Below are 15,735 nucleotides of genomic sequence, written 5' to 3' on the forward strand. Positions count from 1 at the left end.
TTATGACACACTCAATTTGATCCAAGGCACAATAATTGTGCACCTACTATGAGTAAAGAATTGTACTAGGGTAATAGGTGTCATCCTAAATGTCTCTATTTGAACATATAGGCATGCACATTCTACCACATTCAAAATGGCTCACCAGCCAGAAAAGAGAGCTTAATGAAAAGATGCTTGTTGGTTTCCTACTGGCATGCTCTTCTCACCTGAGGTGTGAAAGTAAATATTTGGTTCCTAATCACATAGAGTTTAGATGTTCCAAGGACGCCAATGTGCCTATATGGTCGCCCGCTCAATTTCATATTCTTATTGCGTCCTATTTGGAAAAAAAAGAGAAATGGTGTTAGAGTAAATACAGTAACATCTAATCCAACTGACTTCAGCAAAGACTGAACATATTTTTATGTCAAACAACCCATTGTGGGGTTTGATTTTTCTAACACCAGTACATCTTTAAATAGGATAAAGATGAGTTAAAAACAAGTCTCACCCCCTTTTCATGAATGTATATGAGTAGTACCTGATTCAACATCTATATAGAAGAAAACTGTTGCAAAAATTTAATTAATGTTTACTTCTAATTTACTAAAAAATGTCAGATTTTAGAAAAAGTAAAGAGAAACCCCTCCTATTTGAATGGGTAAATGACCATTTTTCTGAGACTCTAGATGAAAATTAAAACGTTATCAAGACATAAATGACTGTTCCAATTGTGAATTTTTCAAAGGTGGCTGCATATTTTACAACAGATTTGGCAAATCACATGGCCAACCTGTGGTGACATCTACTGAACCAGCATGAGGAGAACGTGCTTGTTTGCCCATTCTTCTTCACATGGAAGTGACCAAACCGCCTGCTATAGGGCTTTGCACAAAATTCTAAAGAATCTATACATATCACGGTCTCCCCCCAGATCCAAAGCCTAGAACAGAGATGCCTCCTTGCCAAACATGCCCTATTTTCCCAAACCTACCCAGCTTGGCGTATATGTGACTAAGGATCCGGCCTGGTTGGACTCGGATTGGGTGAATGTCAGCAATACTCTGGATGTCTATCCCATGCTTCCTCAACAAGTCCTTAATGTGGTTGTTTTCTGCCAGAACAGTCACTGCAAATGAAGAACACAAAATCTTCATTACATTGCGGCCATTGTCTCCTCACATGGATATATGTATCATTGACTGACCTCTTTTCTGGCCTGTGATACACACATTAGTATGCTCTCCATGAACTAGGTGTCTTTGAAAATGACAGCACATGTACTGCTGCTCTTCCTGATTCTCTCTGGCTTTGCCTCTTCTCAACACTCATGATGCATATTTCATGTACTTACAATGTACATGACAGTCTGATAAGAGACTTCTAAAAATGGTCTTCAACAGATACCATGTCAAATTACCCCATTTCATATGATGTCTTGCATTCCCCTGGATCTACATTTATTCTAAACCTGCCTGGTGTTCTTTTCACATGTGGTCAGGAATAGAGACAGATGCACATGGGAGTACCAGGAGAAACCTGTGCCCCTGCTCCCAAAGGACATAGCTTCCATGCTAGCACATGCCACCTGCATCACCACAAACATGTGAGTAATGTGTTCTGCTATGATGTTACAAATTAATATACACTAAAGCATACATATATCATACACACTTAAACAATAGAAAATCAGGGAACATTTGCATTAAAAATACATGTGTTTTCCCAGAAGTGGAATCGCGGGATCATAAGGCATTTCCATAGGAATCTATCCTAAGAATCCTAAAACAATGATTAGAAGGAATATATGCACCCCTATGTTCATGGCAGTGCTGTTTACAATAGCCAAGATTTTGATGCAACCTAAGTGCCCAACAGTAGGTGAGTGGATAAAAAAGCTGTTGGTACATTTACACAATGGAATATTAATTGGCTATAAAAAAGAAGGAAATCTTACCTTTTGGGACAGCATGGATGGACTGCGAGAGTATTATGCTAAGTGAAATAAGCCAGCCAGAGAAAGACAAGTAGCATATGATTTCACTTACATGTGGAATCTAATGAACAAAATAAACTAATAAACAATATAGAGACAGACTCATGGATACAAAGAACATACTGACAGCTGCCAGAGGGAAGGGGGGTTTTGGAGCTGGGTGAAAAAGGTAAAAGAATTGAAAAAAAAACACTCATAGACACAGACAACAGTATGGTGATTGCCAGAGGGAATGGGGGTTAAGGGGAAGTAAAAAAAGGGTAAAGGGGGGATAAATGGTGATGGATGGAGACTTGATTAGGGGTGCTAAATACACAATATAATGTGCAGATGATGTATTATAGAACTGTACACCTGAAACCTATATAATTTTATTAACCAATGTCACCCCAATAAATTCAATAAAAAAAATCAAGCAAAAAATACACATGGGTTTTACTAAGTTAAATAAAAATAGTAAACACGCTCACAAACCTTGTACCACAACATCAGGCTTAACAGAAGTGGAAAATCTTCTATTTAAGGGGTCAATTTCACCAGTGGCAAGGAATCCCTAGGGGGGAAAAAGGAGCATTAACACTATGAAATATCGATTAATCAAAATTTAACCTGAATTTGAAAATGACATATTTTGGGGCTCAAAATATTCAGTACTTATTCCCTTATATATTTCAAGTCTATTGCTTATTTTCTCTGAAACACATAGATCATTTAGATAGGCACTGATAAATGTGTTACGACTTCGGCACCTCACTCTCTACAGCTAGTCAAATATGCCACCATCTTATGTGAGTGAAGAGAACAATGGTAACGAATACTTCAGAGCAGCTGACTTTAAAGCCATGAAGATGCCAAAGACATTCACCACCATAGTGGACAGAGAGCCACTGTGCTCTTTCGGTTCCCCATCTGTGAAGCCCCCAAGTTGCCTACCTCTGCCAAGAGTGAGCTGAGGATGTACAAGGACTGACCCCACAGATGGGGCAGCTTCCCCAGAGGAACTCTGTCCACCGTGTGAGGATTCTTATACTCTTCGTCTACCTGGCAGAGAGAGAAAATCCTAAAGTCAGAATGTCAGAGGATAAAAAGGCCAGTGTCACCATACACTAGAGAGCACACTGAGGATTTATAAAATGCTACTCACTTGCTCCCCCAGGCCAATTCTGTGTGAGAGCCGGAATTGGGAGGCCAAGGAGGCTAAAGCTTTGTGCTGGTGGTAGTGGGTGGGAGGGGTGGTTCACACGTAAAGGCAGCAGAGGCAGAACTCATATCTGGGCCTGGCCCCAGGCCAGTGCTCTGCCCACAAGCACACTGATGGCAGAAGGCAGAGAGACAGACACTGGAAGCCTGGCCAGCCTTCTTTGAGCACAGCTCCAGGCAACAAGAAGTTGCACAGCTAATGCTTACATCTGGCTGTATTTTGGATACAATGATCTACAACATCAGCCTTCTTCTGCCCTAACCTGTGTGGCTCAGTGGATAGAGCGTCGGCCTGCGGACTGAAGGGTCCCAGGTTCGATTCTGGTCAAGGGCACATCCTCAGTAGGGGGTATGCAGGAGGCAGCTGATCAATGTTTCTCTCTCATCGATGTTTCTAACTCTTTATCCCTCTCCCTTCCTCTCTGTAAAAATCAATAAAATATATTACAAATAAAATAAAAATGGGTTGAGGCCTTTAAAAAATAAAATAAAATAAAGCATCAGCCTTCTGCCATGGCAGTGCATCACTGATGCTAAGTCTTCTTTGATCTTGCTATCCCCAGGAGTTCATAAACTGTATGCTTACACAAGAAAATTACCAGAAGGTGGCACTATTTATTGAGAAAAGAACAATTGTACTATTAGATCAGGAAGTTTTCATCAGGGATTCACAAAGCTGAATCCATTGGGGGCTCTTGACTCATCTAAATAAGTTACAGTTCTCTTTTTGATGGACAGTACTGGCTATGCACTCTAAGAGTTAGTCTACCACTTTCTCTGTTGTAAACTCCATGCTGACCTTTGGGTTTTTATTCAGTACAACGTTGGTTGGGAATAATGTCGGTGACCACTTTTTTCCTTCCAGAAAATATCAGTCGATCAAAGGAAGTAGACACATTTATCCTTCTCCAAAGGGGAAAATCACACTACGAGGGCAATCATTCTTTGTGTGTTAATCAGTGATGTTATTAATATACTTTGTAAAAATTTTAAAATTTGCTGTAGTAGCAAACATTAAGAAAACCTGAAGATCATACACTAAACAGAATTAAACATCACCAGCAATCAAATAATCAAATGGGATACTAGTATGAAATGAGATTCACCAAAATGTCACAGTGGTTATCTTTGGGTAGTAAGATTAGAGATAGGTGTTTACTTCTTTTGGCAGAATTCTGGATGTTTTGCAGTGTGCAGGATTATTTTTACAATCAGATTGTACGCTAAAGCTACTGAAATATAAGTAATGTCCAGAAAGACTGAAAAGATCTAGAATGAGAAATAGTCTATGCAAAGAACAGAAGGCAGGCAAGGTGTCCGGATCACAAGACAGCCTGGCTCTACCCTGTTGCCACCCACGGGCTGGCTACTGCCTCCCTCTAGTGGCATCTCCTCCCCCTTTCCCACCCCTTCTGATCTGCTTGCAAGTCTTTCAATGCATCAGGTCTTTGCCACCACCACTCCTATGTCTGTTCTCCATCCCCGGACTAGCTCCTCTGACCCCCCACTAGCCTGCAAGCTTGCAGAGGCAGAGCTGGCATTGCAACCCTTTTGTGCCCCAGAATCTAGTCTGGTACCAGGCCCGGAGCAGCTGCTTAATACGTATCTGCTGGGCACACTTGAATTAGTCTCAAGCTGTGCAATGGAGGACCCCATGGATGGTAGCCCTTTGTACAAGCATGTCTAGTTGAGGAAGAGTGAGGCTGACATCCAGGCTTGATGCCACTTTGGCCTGGGGCTGCAGCCACTTCAAGGATGAGGTCCTTTTTCTAATTTGCACAAAGGTGCCATATGGATCTGGGTGTCCCATCTGCAGTGGTTTCTACACGCCACTGCTGTGATGGGTGAACCTTCCCACATGTTCTCTGTAAGCAGCCTACACACACTGTGTTCAAATAGGTGCCTTGCTTAAATGTCAGTGCAAAGTTTAGAAGAAAGAAAAGCTGCAGAGTAATTTTTTACAACATGTAGCCAGCACTGTTCACACCTAGCATTTACTATAGTCATGAATACATGCCTTCTAGTAGAACACAGATGGATGGTTATTCTCTTCCATAAAATAGCTAAAATACCCATGAAGTCATTTATTTCCACTTGCTCTGCTTCCAGGATCCAAATGGCCTCCTATTACCAATTTTTGTTCTGCCAAGTGCCTCAGTATTGGAAATGGGAAACCTGAACACATTGCTGGGAAATAACTACCAAGGCCCGACTGTCAGCCCCTCACCAGCAACACATTCATATGAATACATTTGTAGGATGCCTAGGACTCTGACATAGTGAAAAGACCCCTTGTAGGCTCCATGGCCTGATCTGTGACTATAGTGAGGGACTCTCCATCACCTGGAAATGTACTACCCATTAGGAGGCACCTCCGGACTGGTCCCAGGTGGACCAGTGCTATCTGAGCACTAACAGGTTCCAGAGCCTCTTTGGGCAGAGACACACAATTCCAGAGGCCCTACAGTTCTCTGACCATGTGCTTGTGGGCTTGATTTAACCAGAGAACCCCTAAACCTAAGCTATGGCATGACAGCTTCTGCTGGATTATGATCGCCTGCTGTTCCTGTCAATTAGGGGGAATATGATGCTCTTTGAAGTCTCTACTTCCTGCAAATATAGAAATGAAGCAATAGGAACAGATGAAGGACAAACAGCCTGAATCAAGAATTCTTTCTTCTAAACATGACACACACATAGGGAAATCTTCCCATCAAGATCTATATAGGTCCATCATGGCCCAATATAGGAAACTGGATAGAACAGAACTATCTTTAGGCATCTTATTGATAATTTCTCTCTCCCTGATGTAGAATGTCTTCTAAGTGATTGCTTGAGCTTTAGCTCTGGAATGGCTTGATTCAAAGGAAGAGATTCTCAACTCTATCTACACATCTCTCCTCTTTCCCCAGGAAGATTCTGTCTGGTTTCTTCTTCTGTGGATATGCGTGAGGACATGGTGTACAACAGTGTTTTGTGCATTTGAAGGTTCATTTGGCTTTGGGCTCCGGTGAGGAATAGATATCATTGGAAGGTCCTCCATTGATGCCTCACTTATATTCCCCTTTGCAAGCAAGGCTCCAAAGCCATAACTTCTGTGATAGTTAGGAACACTGCTGAAGGCTTTACAAACCACTTCTCCTGGAGAAAAAGTGTTAGTTCTGGAAAGGGGGTGAAAAATATGAAAAGGCTTGCACTAAGTCACTTTGTTCTCGATAAGCAATGCCTGATTACCTTGTTAGGTGGGATGGCATAGAGTTCTGGCACCAGGTGGATCCCATTCTTGCCCCTGATTAATATTCCCTCCAGGGCCTCTCGGTATTCTTGGACCTGGAAAATAGTCCGATCCCCAATGGTATGAAAAAGGGGTCCTTAATGCTGTAACGTCAGTGTAACACAGAAAAACACCATTCTCGACAACAGATTAGAAGTAGGACACGGGTCCAGGAAATGCACAAATACCTTTAGCTCAAAGAGGGCAGGAGGAACCGGGACTCTTGCTGACAGCAAGTGTTAGGAGGAGCGAAACACAACTGGTCTTTTCTGTATGGCCTTTTTCTTCTTTCTCTGGGTGGTCTTTAACCCATGAGTTAAAAATTTCACTCTTAACTTCTCACATATTTAAATTTTGTCTTGCCCTGGCCAGCATGATTCAGTTGGTTAGAGCATTGTCCTGTGGAAGGTCACAGGTTTGATTCCCAGTCAGGGCACCTACCTAGGTTGAGGGTTCAATCCCTGGTCAGGGTGAGTAAAGGAGGCAACCGATAGATGTATCTCTCTCACATCAATGTTTGTTCCTCCCTCTCCCTATCTCCCTCTCTAAAAAAAATAAGTAAAAAATAATAAATAAATAAATAACTACAATTTGTCTCACCAGCTAGACTATAAGCTTCTTGGAGTGGAGGCTGGATCATAAGAAGTGCATCCCACTTCCACCTATAGGTTAGTTTTATACTACAAGGCCCTCATTCAAATATTCATTGCTCAAGAAACATTTGCTGAACAAGGAACTATATATACCATGATCGATGTACCCCTATTCTTAGGATGCTGTTGATGTAAACATTTTCATGAAATGAAAAAGGCAATGATAAAACTCTACATATTAAAAGGGAAGAGAAAAAAGGGAGGGGAAAAAACCTTTAACTAGCCACCTGCTATTTAAGACATTTCATCTTTGGAGAGCCCAGTCAAAGCATGACCAGGGGTGCATCCCTTTTTTAAATGTCATTGGGCAAAAAGTAGAAGAGATAGGGTAGGCATAAGTGTCGTAAATTTTATGAGACCTAGAAAACAAGGTACTAAGTACAGTCTTTTGTGTCCCCTTAGTCTTTGTTTGTTTCTGATCATTGTCAAGCTTATTCACAATGAAATTCTAACTCAATCTTTTTGAGATCTTTCAGTTCTGGGATAAAAAGAAATCATAAGATCCAAGATAATCACTACAGCATAAAAGTAAGAATAAACAATGGGAAATATCAACATTTCAAGCTTGCTATTGTTTCTGCACCAACAGCCCCCCCCCCCACAGCGTTCCTGAGCAGAGGCAGCTTTCAAAAACTAAAATAAATCTTATATTGTTCACCCCAACCTAGAACATATGATTCAAGCAGGTTATAAAAATGTCAGATCTGAAAAAGTTAAAAAAACAGCAAAACTTTGAGTGTATCAGTCATGTACATAAGCTTCATAAAGACAAATCTATTTTGCTCACCCAAGTATGCACAGCAGCAAATGCTAAAGAACCCTGTCTTGAACAAATGGATGCTGCATTAACAAATATTTACTGTGTACTTACTATGTCATAGGCACAGGGACTATGTTGGTGAACTGGATAGACCACCTCTAGCAAAGTCCTTTGACGGATAAGTGGAAGATTAAACATAATACCCCGCATCTCCTTACCTGAACAGCGTCACCACTGAAGACCCCATCAATTATGAAGTATGTCCAGAACACAGGCCATTCACATTCAATGTTTTCAAAGAGCTTGAGTTCTGCAGGGTCATAATGCAATCGGTTTGGGTCCTGTAATCAAGTAGGTAAACCTTCTAAAAGGTGATGTCATAGATACATAGATAATACCATTGCACCTTACTGGGTTTCCTTCGCTTGTTTGTTTCAATGCAGCTTGGAGGTTGGTATAACATAATTAGGATTCTGCTATAATGGGGAGATGCTGTTTTTGGCAGTTTTCTATGGTAAAATATCAGAAATGTACACAAGATTGCTTGGTAGTTTATTGTTTCCTATCTCTAACAAATAAATAGCAATTTATCTCTCACAGTGCTTGGCAGACTATTTTATTGATATTATTCTATCAGTCACTATGGCAAAGAAACCCAAGGAAGGGGCAACAGTTGGTATTTAAAAACCCACGTGAGCCACAGAACTGTTTGTCCTGTCTAAAAGCTGGTTTTAAACCACCAGCTTGCTGTCCTCCTAATGATTTTACTATTCTATTGTCTAACTCCAGGCTTGTAATACCAAAATTAAGACTTCTCTTTCCAATATTCTATCAAGTAACTATAATCAACAGAGGAAGAACACCACAGTGGCAACTTAGATATGAAGCAGTTAAGGAATCTTAGGAAACATTGTTTAAATACAACCTCTCTTAATAAATAAATAAATAAATAAATAAATAAATAAATAAATACAACCTCTCTTGGGGTTTTATAACCATCTCGAAGGAAGCGACAACATCCATAACGCCCCTAAGAAGAGAAAGAAAAACAAATGCATTTGAGGACATCAGAAGAATTTCTTTGCTTTTTGATTTTAACTCCAGTCAAGCCTCTGCCCCCTTTTCTCATGAATCTTGTAGTACTGAAATGTGTACCAAGTACTCTTTATCATCGATATAAAAAGTTATTTTTAGGTCCTACGTAAAGTAAATTCAGTTTGAAGAAAATTCCAAAATACTACAGTAAGCTATCAGAGGTGTGAGAATAATCACTGAGAGTTCAGTGAATGACCAGCCTTTCATTCTGATTTGTCATATTATGCAATGGTGCAAAGGGAACCTCACTGTGTGGAAAAGCCACCATTCAGATACCTGGATTGGACTGCTTCTACTTGAAAGACTGGAAAACTAAAGGGGCATTCGAGTCCTTGCAGATAGGTTCTATTCATAAAATTCATGTCTTCCACTGCAAGGAACTCTATAGCTCTCAAGACATTTTCAAAGGAGTCTGTGATTTCTAAAGGGTTAAGAAATTATGCCTTAACACAGGGCAGATCAGCACTAGGGTGACCACCGCTTACCTGGAGCTTCGAAATAATTTCATTTTTGGTCACATTCACAAGGTTCATATCTTCCACTGCAAAGGCCGGGAAAGAAATAATAGAAAGAAGTCCAGCATCAATCTCTTTAGACGTCGATGCTCTTGGCAGCATGGAGAACAGAATAGACTGAATGAAAAACAGAAGTGGCTTTAACCTGTGACATACTAATAATTATGTACAGTATCTAGAAATCATGACCTTTGCCCCAAAGGAATATTCAAGTGATTAGAGCTTTGTCCTACCAATATGACCCTGTTGGGCGACCTTGCCCACCCAATGCTTCCTGTTCCTTGGGGGGAGAATAAGGAGTTGGAGGGAGTGTGGTACTGCCTGGAGACCATGCTGAGAACTCCTTGTCTCCCTTCCTTCATGACTTCTGTTGACTTTGCTGGGCCTTCAGGACATACAGGGAAGGAACTAGGGGCTACCTTTGTCAGCAGGATAGGATGTCCTGATGGTGAAGAAAAAGAGAGAGAAGGACACACATACAGGGCCACTACAGAGAAATGTCTGGCTTCTATGGAATGTGGCCAGTTGGACTAGGTGACTGGGAAACCACTAAAAGAAAAAGGCAAATCCAGAAGACCACAAGAACACTCAGGCAAAATGGTAACAACAGTATTTAGTTCAGTCCTAGAGAGAATGGGTTACTTAGTAGCACTATAATATGACCTAAATTATAAGGTGGTTGGATTAGGCATTGTAAAATAAAGAAAGCTGAGATTATAAGGAAAAGTTTGGGAAGGGAAGAAGCTAATCCTGAGATTTAACATGTAAAGACATGGGGCTAGACCCTTGAAAAAATAAGCTTATTAAATCTTCCATATGAAGAAGGAATTCAGGTACTACATCCAATTCACACATGAGAACTCAAGACAAGTACAAAGACTCAGTCTGAAGAAATGCAGCCAGTATGTGACAGATCTAGGATTTCCACCCAGGACCAGCTGGGTACAAAGCTCACACAATTTCCATTAGACTATTTCATCTATTAAGATGCACACTAGGCCGAAGCTGGTTTGGCTCAGTGGATAAAGCGTTGGCCTGCGGACTGAAAGGTCCCAAGTTCGATTCGGGTCAAGGGCATGTACCTTGGTTGCGGGCACATCCCCAGTAGGGGGTGTGCAAGAGGCAGCTGATCAATGTCTCTCTATCATCGATGTTTCTAACTCTCTATCCCTCTCTCTTCCTCTCTGTAAAAAATCAATAAAATATATTTTTAAAAAAGAAAGATGCACACTAGTTTGACTCTATTAAACCATACTTCAAGAACCAAAGGACTTATGTACACACATATGAGCCTAACCAGTGATCAAGGACAATAGGGGGGTGGGAGCATGAGGGGAGTGGGGGATTGGAATGGGGGGTTGAAGACAAATAAGTGATACCTTAATCAATAAAGAAATTAATTTTAAAAATCAAAACAAAAGAAATTGCAGAATCCTCACTAACAAATATCTAATGGGGGGAAATGAGTGAGCCGGATAGTGGGATAAAAATGGGGGGTGAACCTTCAGCTTCAGAGTAAAACCTCATTTTTTATAACCAAGTGAACCCTTCCCCCATCCCGCCCCAAGTTTAGTTTTTAACTAGTTATTCTTTCCTAGGCTTTCTCTGCCTGGAAACATACACTCCCTCCAGAAGCTCTCTGCTTACAAGTTTTTATGTATCTGATTCTCATAGCCCTAGCACACAGTGGGCCCTCACTAAATAAGAGTTTGGTGATTGACTAATAGTTGGTGACCTACTATCTGCTTAATCTTGTCAAAATCGCTCCTTTTTCTGATTTTTATTTCATGAAGGTTCCACTTCTTTGCCATTTCTCCCATCTCATCTCTCCACCATTACCCATTCTGCCCATCTCCTCCTCGCTCCCCAAGAGAACTAGTGCTTGATAGTCATTCAATTTGGGAGCATCATGAAATAAACCTGAGAGAAAACCACCTATATGTTCAAAACAAATAAAACAGATTTTGTCTTCTGCAAAACAAGGTGTCTTGATTGCTGACTCCATATGTACATTGAGTGGCCAGATTATTATGATCTCTGAACACATAATAATCTGGCCACTCAGTGTATATCCTATATAATAAAAGGCTAATATGCAAATAGTCCCCTCGACCAGGAGTTCGACCAGCAGGCAGGCTGGCCAACCACCTATGTCCCCTCCCCCTGGCCAGGCTGGCTGGACCCCACCCATGCACAAATTCATGCACCAGGCCTCTAATATATGTATATATACACTGAGTGACCAGATTATTATGCGTTCAGAGATCATAATAATCTGGTCACTCAGTGTATATTATTGTTGTGTCTTATGTTTGTATGGTACTTTGGTACTTTCTGGCTTACAAAGTACTTTGACAAATTAAGTGGATTTACTCTTATCCTTAGGACCACCTTGTGCAGCAGGAGGGAAAGGGTCCAATATGCCCACTGTATGAATGAGGGAACTAAAGCTCAAAGAAGCCAAGTACCACCAAGCTAGAAAGGTAAGGAAAACTGGAGCCCATGTCTTCCCTCATGAGTCCAGCTCTCTGGAATATGAGAGGCTGTGCTGTTACCTGGCAGTGTTCAACCTCATCAGGCAGGACATGGATCACTGACTTGCGTCCTCCGTGGGCTCCAAAAAGATCCAGTTCATCAATTGCTTCAAGTGCTGCCTACAAACACAGGTCAGAATTACTTTTCCTTTCTAGTGAACATGCACTCCCATATCCAATACTCCTTTTTCATTAAGCAATCTAGGTATACACATTTCCCCAAAGGTGATGAAACATTATCTTTAAAATCCAGCCAAAGAGTCCTATGGTCATGTTCTATCCTTATTTTCAGTAGATCAGAGCTTTCCTAAATGTTGCAGCTCATTAAGGGAGCAAGCAGAGGAAAATAAAAATATTTCCTCAAATGAAATGATTATACAAAAATGAAATATTAACAAATTAATAATTGTGTGTGTGTGTGTGTGTGTGTGCACGCACATACACAGGGGGCACTATAATTCATGGTTGGCTTTTTTTCTTTCTTTTAAAAAAAATATATTTTATTGCTTTTTTTACAGAGAGGGAGAGAGAGAGCCAGGAATGTTGATGAGAGAGAAACACCAACCAGCCACCTCCTGCACACCCCCCACTGGAGATGTGCCCACAACCAACATATATGCCCTTGCCTGGAATCGAACCCGAGACCTTTCAGTACGCAGACTGACGCTCTACCACTGAGCCAAACCAGTTTTGGCTATGGTTGGCTTTTCTTTCTCCTATTTTAGTGATCAATTCCTGACAGCATATCTGGCACTTAAAAAGTTCTTTTTTTTTTTTTTTAGTACTATGTTGTTTGTCAGTTGACCTTAACAGAGCATATTTTTTACTCTTATTATTTATGTATTTATTTTTATTATGATTTTTGTTTCACTTGCAGTTTGCATTCAATATTATTCTTTATTAGCTTCAGGTGTACAGCATAGTGGTTAGAGAATCATATACTTTACAAAGTGTTTCCCCCGATATTTCCAGTACCCACCTGGCACCATACATAGTTATTATAATATCATTGACTATATTCCCAATGCTGTACTTTATATCCCCATGACTATTTTGTAACTACCAATCTACTTCTCAATCCCTTCACCTTTTTAACTCTCCTCCCAACCCCCTAGAATCTGGCAACCATCAGTCTGTTCTCTTAACAGAGCATATTTATTGTTGCTTTAACAATTCTGGCGCTGGAGTCTTTCCAAAAGTACACCTTGATATTGAAGAGGAGGAGAGGAAAGCATGCTAAATGTCTAGGACAAGAGATGAAAACTGGTAGCCTGCAGACTGAATGTGCCCCACAGGTGTATTCTGACCTAAGTATGTTTTTAAAATGATTTTGAACTGCAATACCTTTAGAGAATGTCCTCAGTATCCACAATACTCCTTGATATTTTTCTATCTGGCCAACTTCACATGTTTATATTTTACTTGCCTGGCCCTATAGACTTTTGAACTTGTAAACCCTGCCCTACAAAGTGGTCATGTTCTTCAGCCCTCTTTATGACCCAGAAAAGAAAACTGAAGATCTACATCCAGCTTCCTAGACAACAGTAAGAGTTTAGACCCGTGGGTGATAACAATACCCAATGAGGAAGGAGTGCCCTTATTTTCAAGCACATGCAGATTTCAGTGCAGGAAACCTACATTCTTTACCTATAATTTCAGTTGGCTGGGTACATGCACCACTTGAATTTCACACTTGCTGTTGACTTTTGAAAAAGATACTAATCAGATTAAGTTCATACTTCTAATGAGAACCAAGTCAAAGCAGTAAAAAACGCACAGAAGGAAGAACAAGGAGGATGAGCCGTCACCTTGGCCATTCCTACAGAGCTTGCATTCAATTCTGGAATGCCCTGATTAGTCTTATCGCCACGTTCCCACATTCCATAATCCTGCAGGAGAAAAAGACAGTAATCAGAGCAGGAAAAGAGGAACATGAGAAGTGCTACGGAAAAATGATTCCTTTATGTTACTGCAGGCATAATGGAACATGAATATCTCTTCTCCAAGACAACCAAATTCATGGTTTTACACACTCAGGCTGTGTTTTTCCTCGATTTCAGTTCATTTGACCTTTGTGCAGTTTTAGAAGTAAATACTCAGGTGGAACAAAAAATGCATGCAAAAGTACTCTCAATTTTCTTATTCCTAAAAATTATTAATTTGTAAGAAACTCTTGATTTGTAGAAAACAAAATATTTTATTTATCTTAAAATCAAATAAAATGCTGCCCCTCAATTTAGCTAATTCCTTTGAACTTATATTAAATTATAAGATGAAATAAAGAAACTTAAACAAATGGGTTAGAAATAGTTGAAGCCAACCAAACCATTTAAAATTATTTAATATCTTTTTCTAGCATTACTTCTTGGGGAAAGGAATACTTAGCAAGTAACAGGAGCCCAAGTCAAAACTAAGACACAGAATACTGAACTTTCTTGGTATCCTAAACTGGTTAATATGAATTGGCTCAGAACACTCTGTCCACATAGAGGACTTGATGCATGCATATCTAACTTTAATAATTCATACTTTCTATTAAGAAACCTAAGAACTGCATACTGTTTTTGAAATAATGCTCTGTGCACTATTGAAAGATTACAACCCAACAAGAACAGGACCAATGCCAGCATTTCAGTATTTATTATCTGGTCTCTAAAGATGAGCATTTTCAAAATGTGAAAATTTCAACTTAGACACACCAGAGTGACTTTAGACTCTTTGCCTTGTAGCTAGGACCTAGGACTCCTTCCTTCAGTATTCTTCACATCTGGGCCTTTCCACATTCCAACCCATCTTCACTTCAACTCAAAAATGGCTTTCATCACCACACTTCCTGCTTGACAAGCTATTTATATAACCCTAATGGGTCCTGTTCAAATCTCTCTCTCTAGATGGCCACACTTCCATTATTTGGCCTCTCCACCTCATCTAGCACACATACAAATTGACTATTTTCTACCACTGTCCAACACTCAACTTTTACCCTAAGTCTACTCCTTCACTCTGCTCCCTTTTTCCCCAAGTATCTTCCCAAATAGACACACTCAGAGCCTGTAACTGCTCATGCTATTTCCTTACTGCAAACACCCCTTTTCCTCCTTCTGTTTATCTAACTACAGTACTCATCCTCCAAGGTCCAACTAAAGTCCCACCTTTTACATTAAGATTTCTTGAGTTTCTTTAGACCCAGCTTTGTCAACCTTGGCACTATTGACATTTGGGGCCAGATCATTCTTTGTTGTGGGAACTGTCCTGTGTACTGTAGGATGCTCAGCATAGTCCCTGGACACCACCCTTCTATATGTAAGAGGCACCCTCCCCAATATTACAACCAAAAAATATTTCAAGACATTGCCCAATGTCCCTGCGAGGGGAAGATTGCCCCTGATTGAAAGTTACTGCTTTAGACCTGGGGGTAGTAAACTATAGCCCTTGGATCAAATTTAGTTGGTTACCCGCTTTTGTAAATAAAGTATATTTCAGACACAGCCATGCTCACGTGTTATATGTTGTGTATGGCTACTTTGGTGCTACCATGGCAGAGGTGAATTGCAGCAAAAGAGATCATAGGGACCATAAGGCTGAAAATATTTACTCTCTGGCCCTTTGCATATAATGTTTGCTGACCCTTGCTTAGTGTCTAAAGTTTAGACCATGGTGGCTTTCTTTTTCAAACCAAACTCTACACTTTCCTTATCACCCTTATAGTCAATCCTGGAGGAGCTG

At 40.4% G+C, this 15,735-nt stretch overlaps 1 protein-coding gene across 4 annotated transcripts in view; it reads right to left on the bottom strand.

The window, feature by feature from the left end:
- The window catches only part of PHKA2 (phosphorylase kinase regulatory subunit alpha 2), a 59,342-nt gene that overhangs the window by 24,275 nt on the left and 19,332 nt on the right, over positions 1–15,735 (bottom strand). For 3 of the 4 annotated variants that reach the window (XM_045582305.1, XM_045582303.1, XM_036439710.2), the window contains exons 7-16: positions 13,818–13,898; positions 12,031–12,129; positions 9,446–9,592; positions 8,842–8,895; positions 8,084–8,206; positions 6,413–6,508; positions 2,912–3,019; positions 2,453–2,531; positions 977–1,111; positions 210–319 (exon numbers count right to left, since the gene is read on the bottom strand). In XM_045582305.1, coding sequence (XP_045438261.1) covers positions 210–319; positions 977–1,111; positions 2,453–2,531; positions 2,912–3,019; positions 6,413–6,508; positions 8,084–8,206; positions 8,842–8,895; positions 9,446–9,592; positions 12,031–12,129; positions 13,818–13,898 — 1,032 coding nt within the window. Of the gene's footprint in view, positions 1–209; positions 320–976; positions 1,112–2,452; positions 2,532–2,911; positions 3,020–6,412; positions 6,509–8,083; positions 8,207–8,841; positions 8,896–9,445; positions 9,593–12,030; positions 12,130–13,656; positions 13,732–13,817; positions 13,899–15,735 lie in introns of those variants that run through there. The other variant, XM_045582306.1, reaches the window with a different exon arrangement.

Source organism: Pipistrellus kuhlii, unplaced genomic scaffold (genome assembly GCF_014108245.1).
Source record: "Pipistrellus kuhlii isolate mPipKuh1 unplaced genomic scaffold, mPipKuh1.p scaffold_m20_p_16, whole genome shotgun sequence".
Classification (NCBI taxonomy): Eukaryota; Metazoa; Chordata; class Mammalia; order Chiroptera; family Vespertilionidae; genus Pipistrellus; species Pipistrellus kuhlii.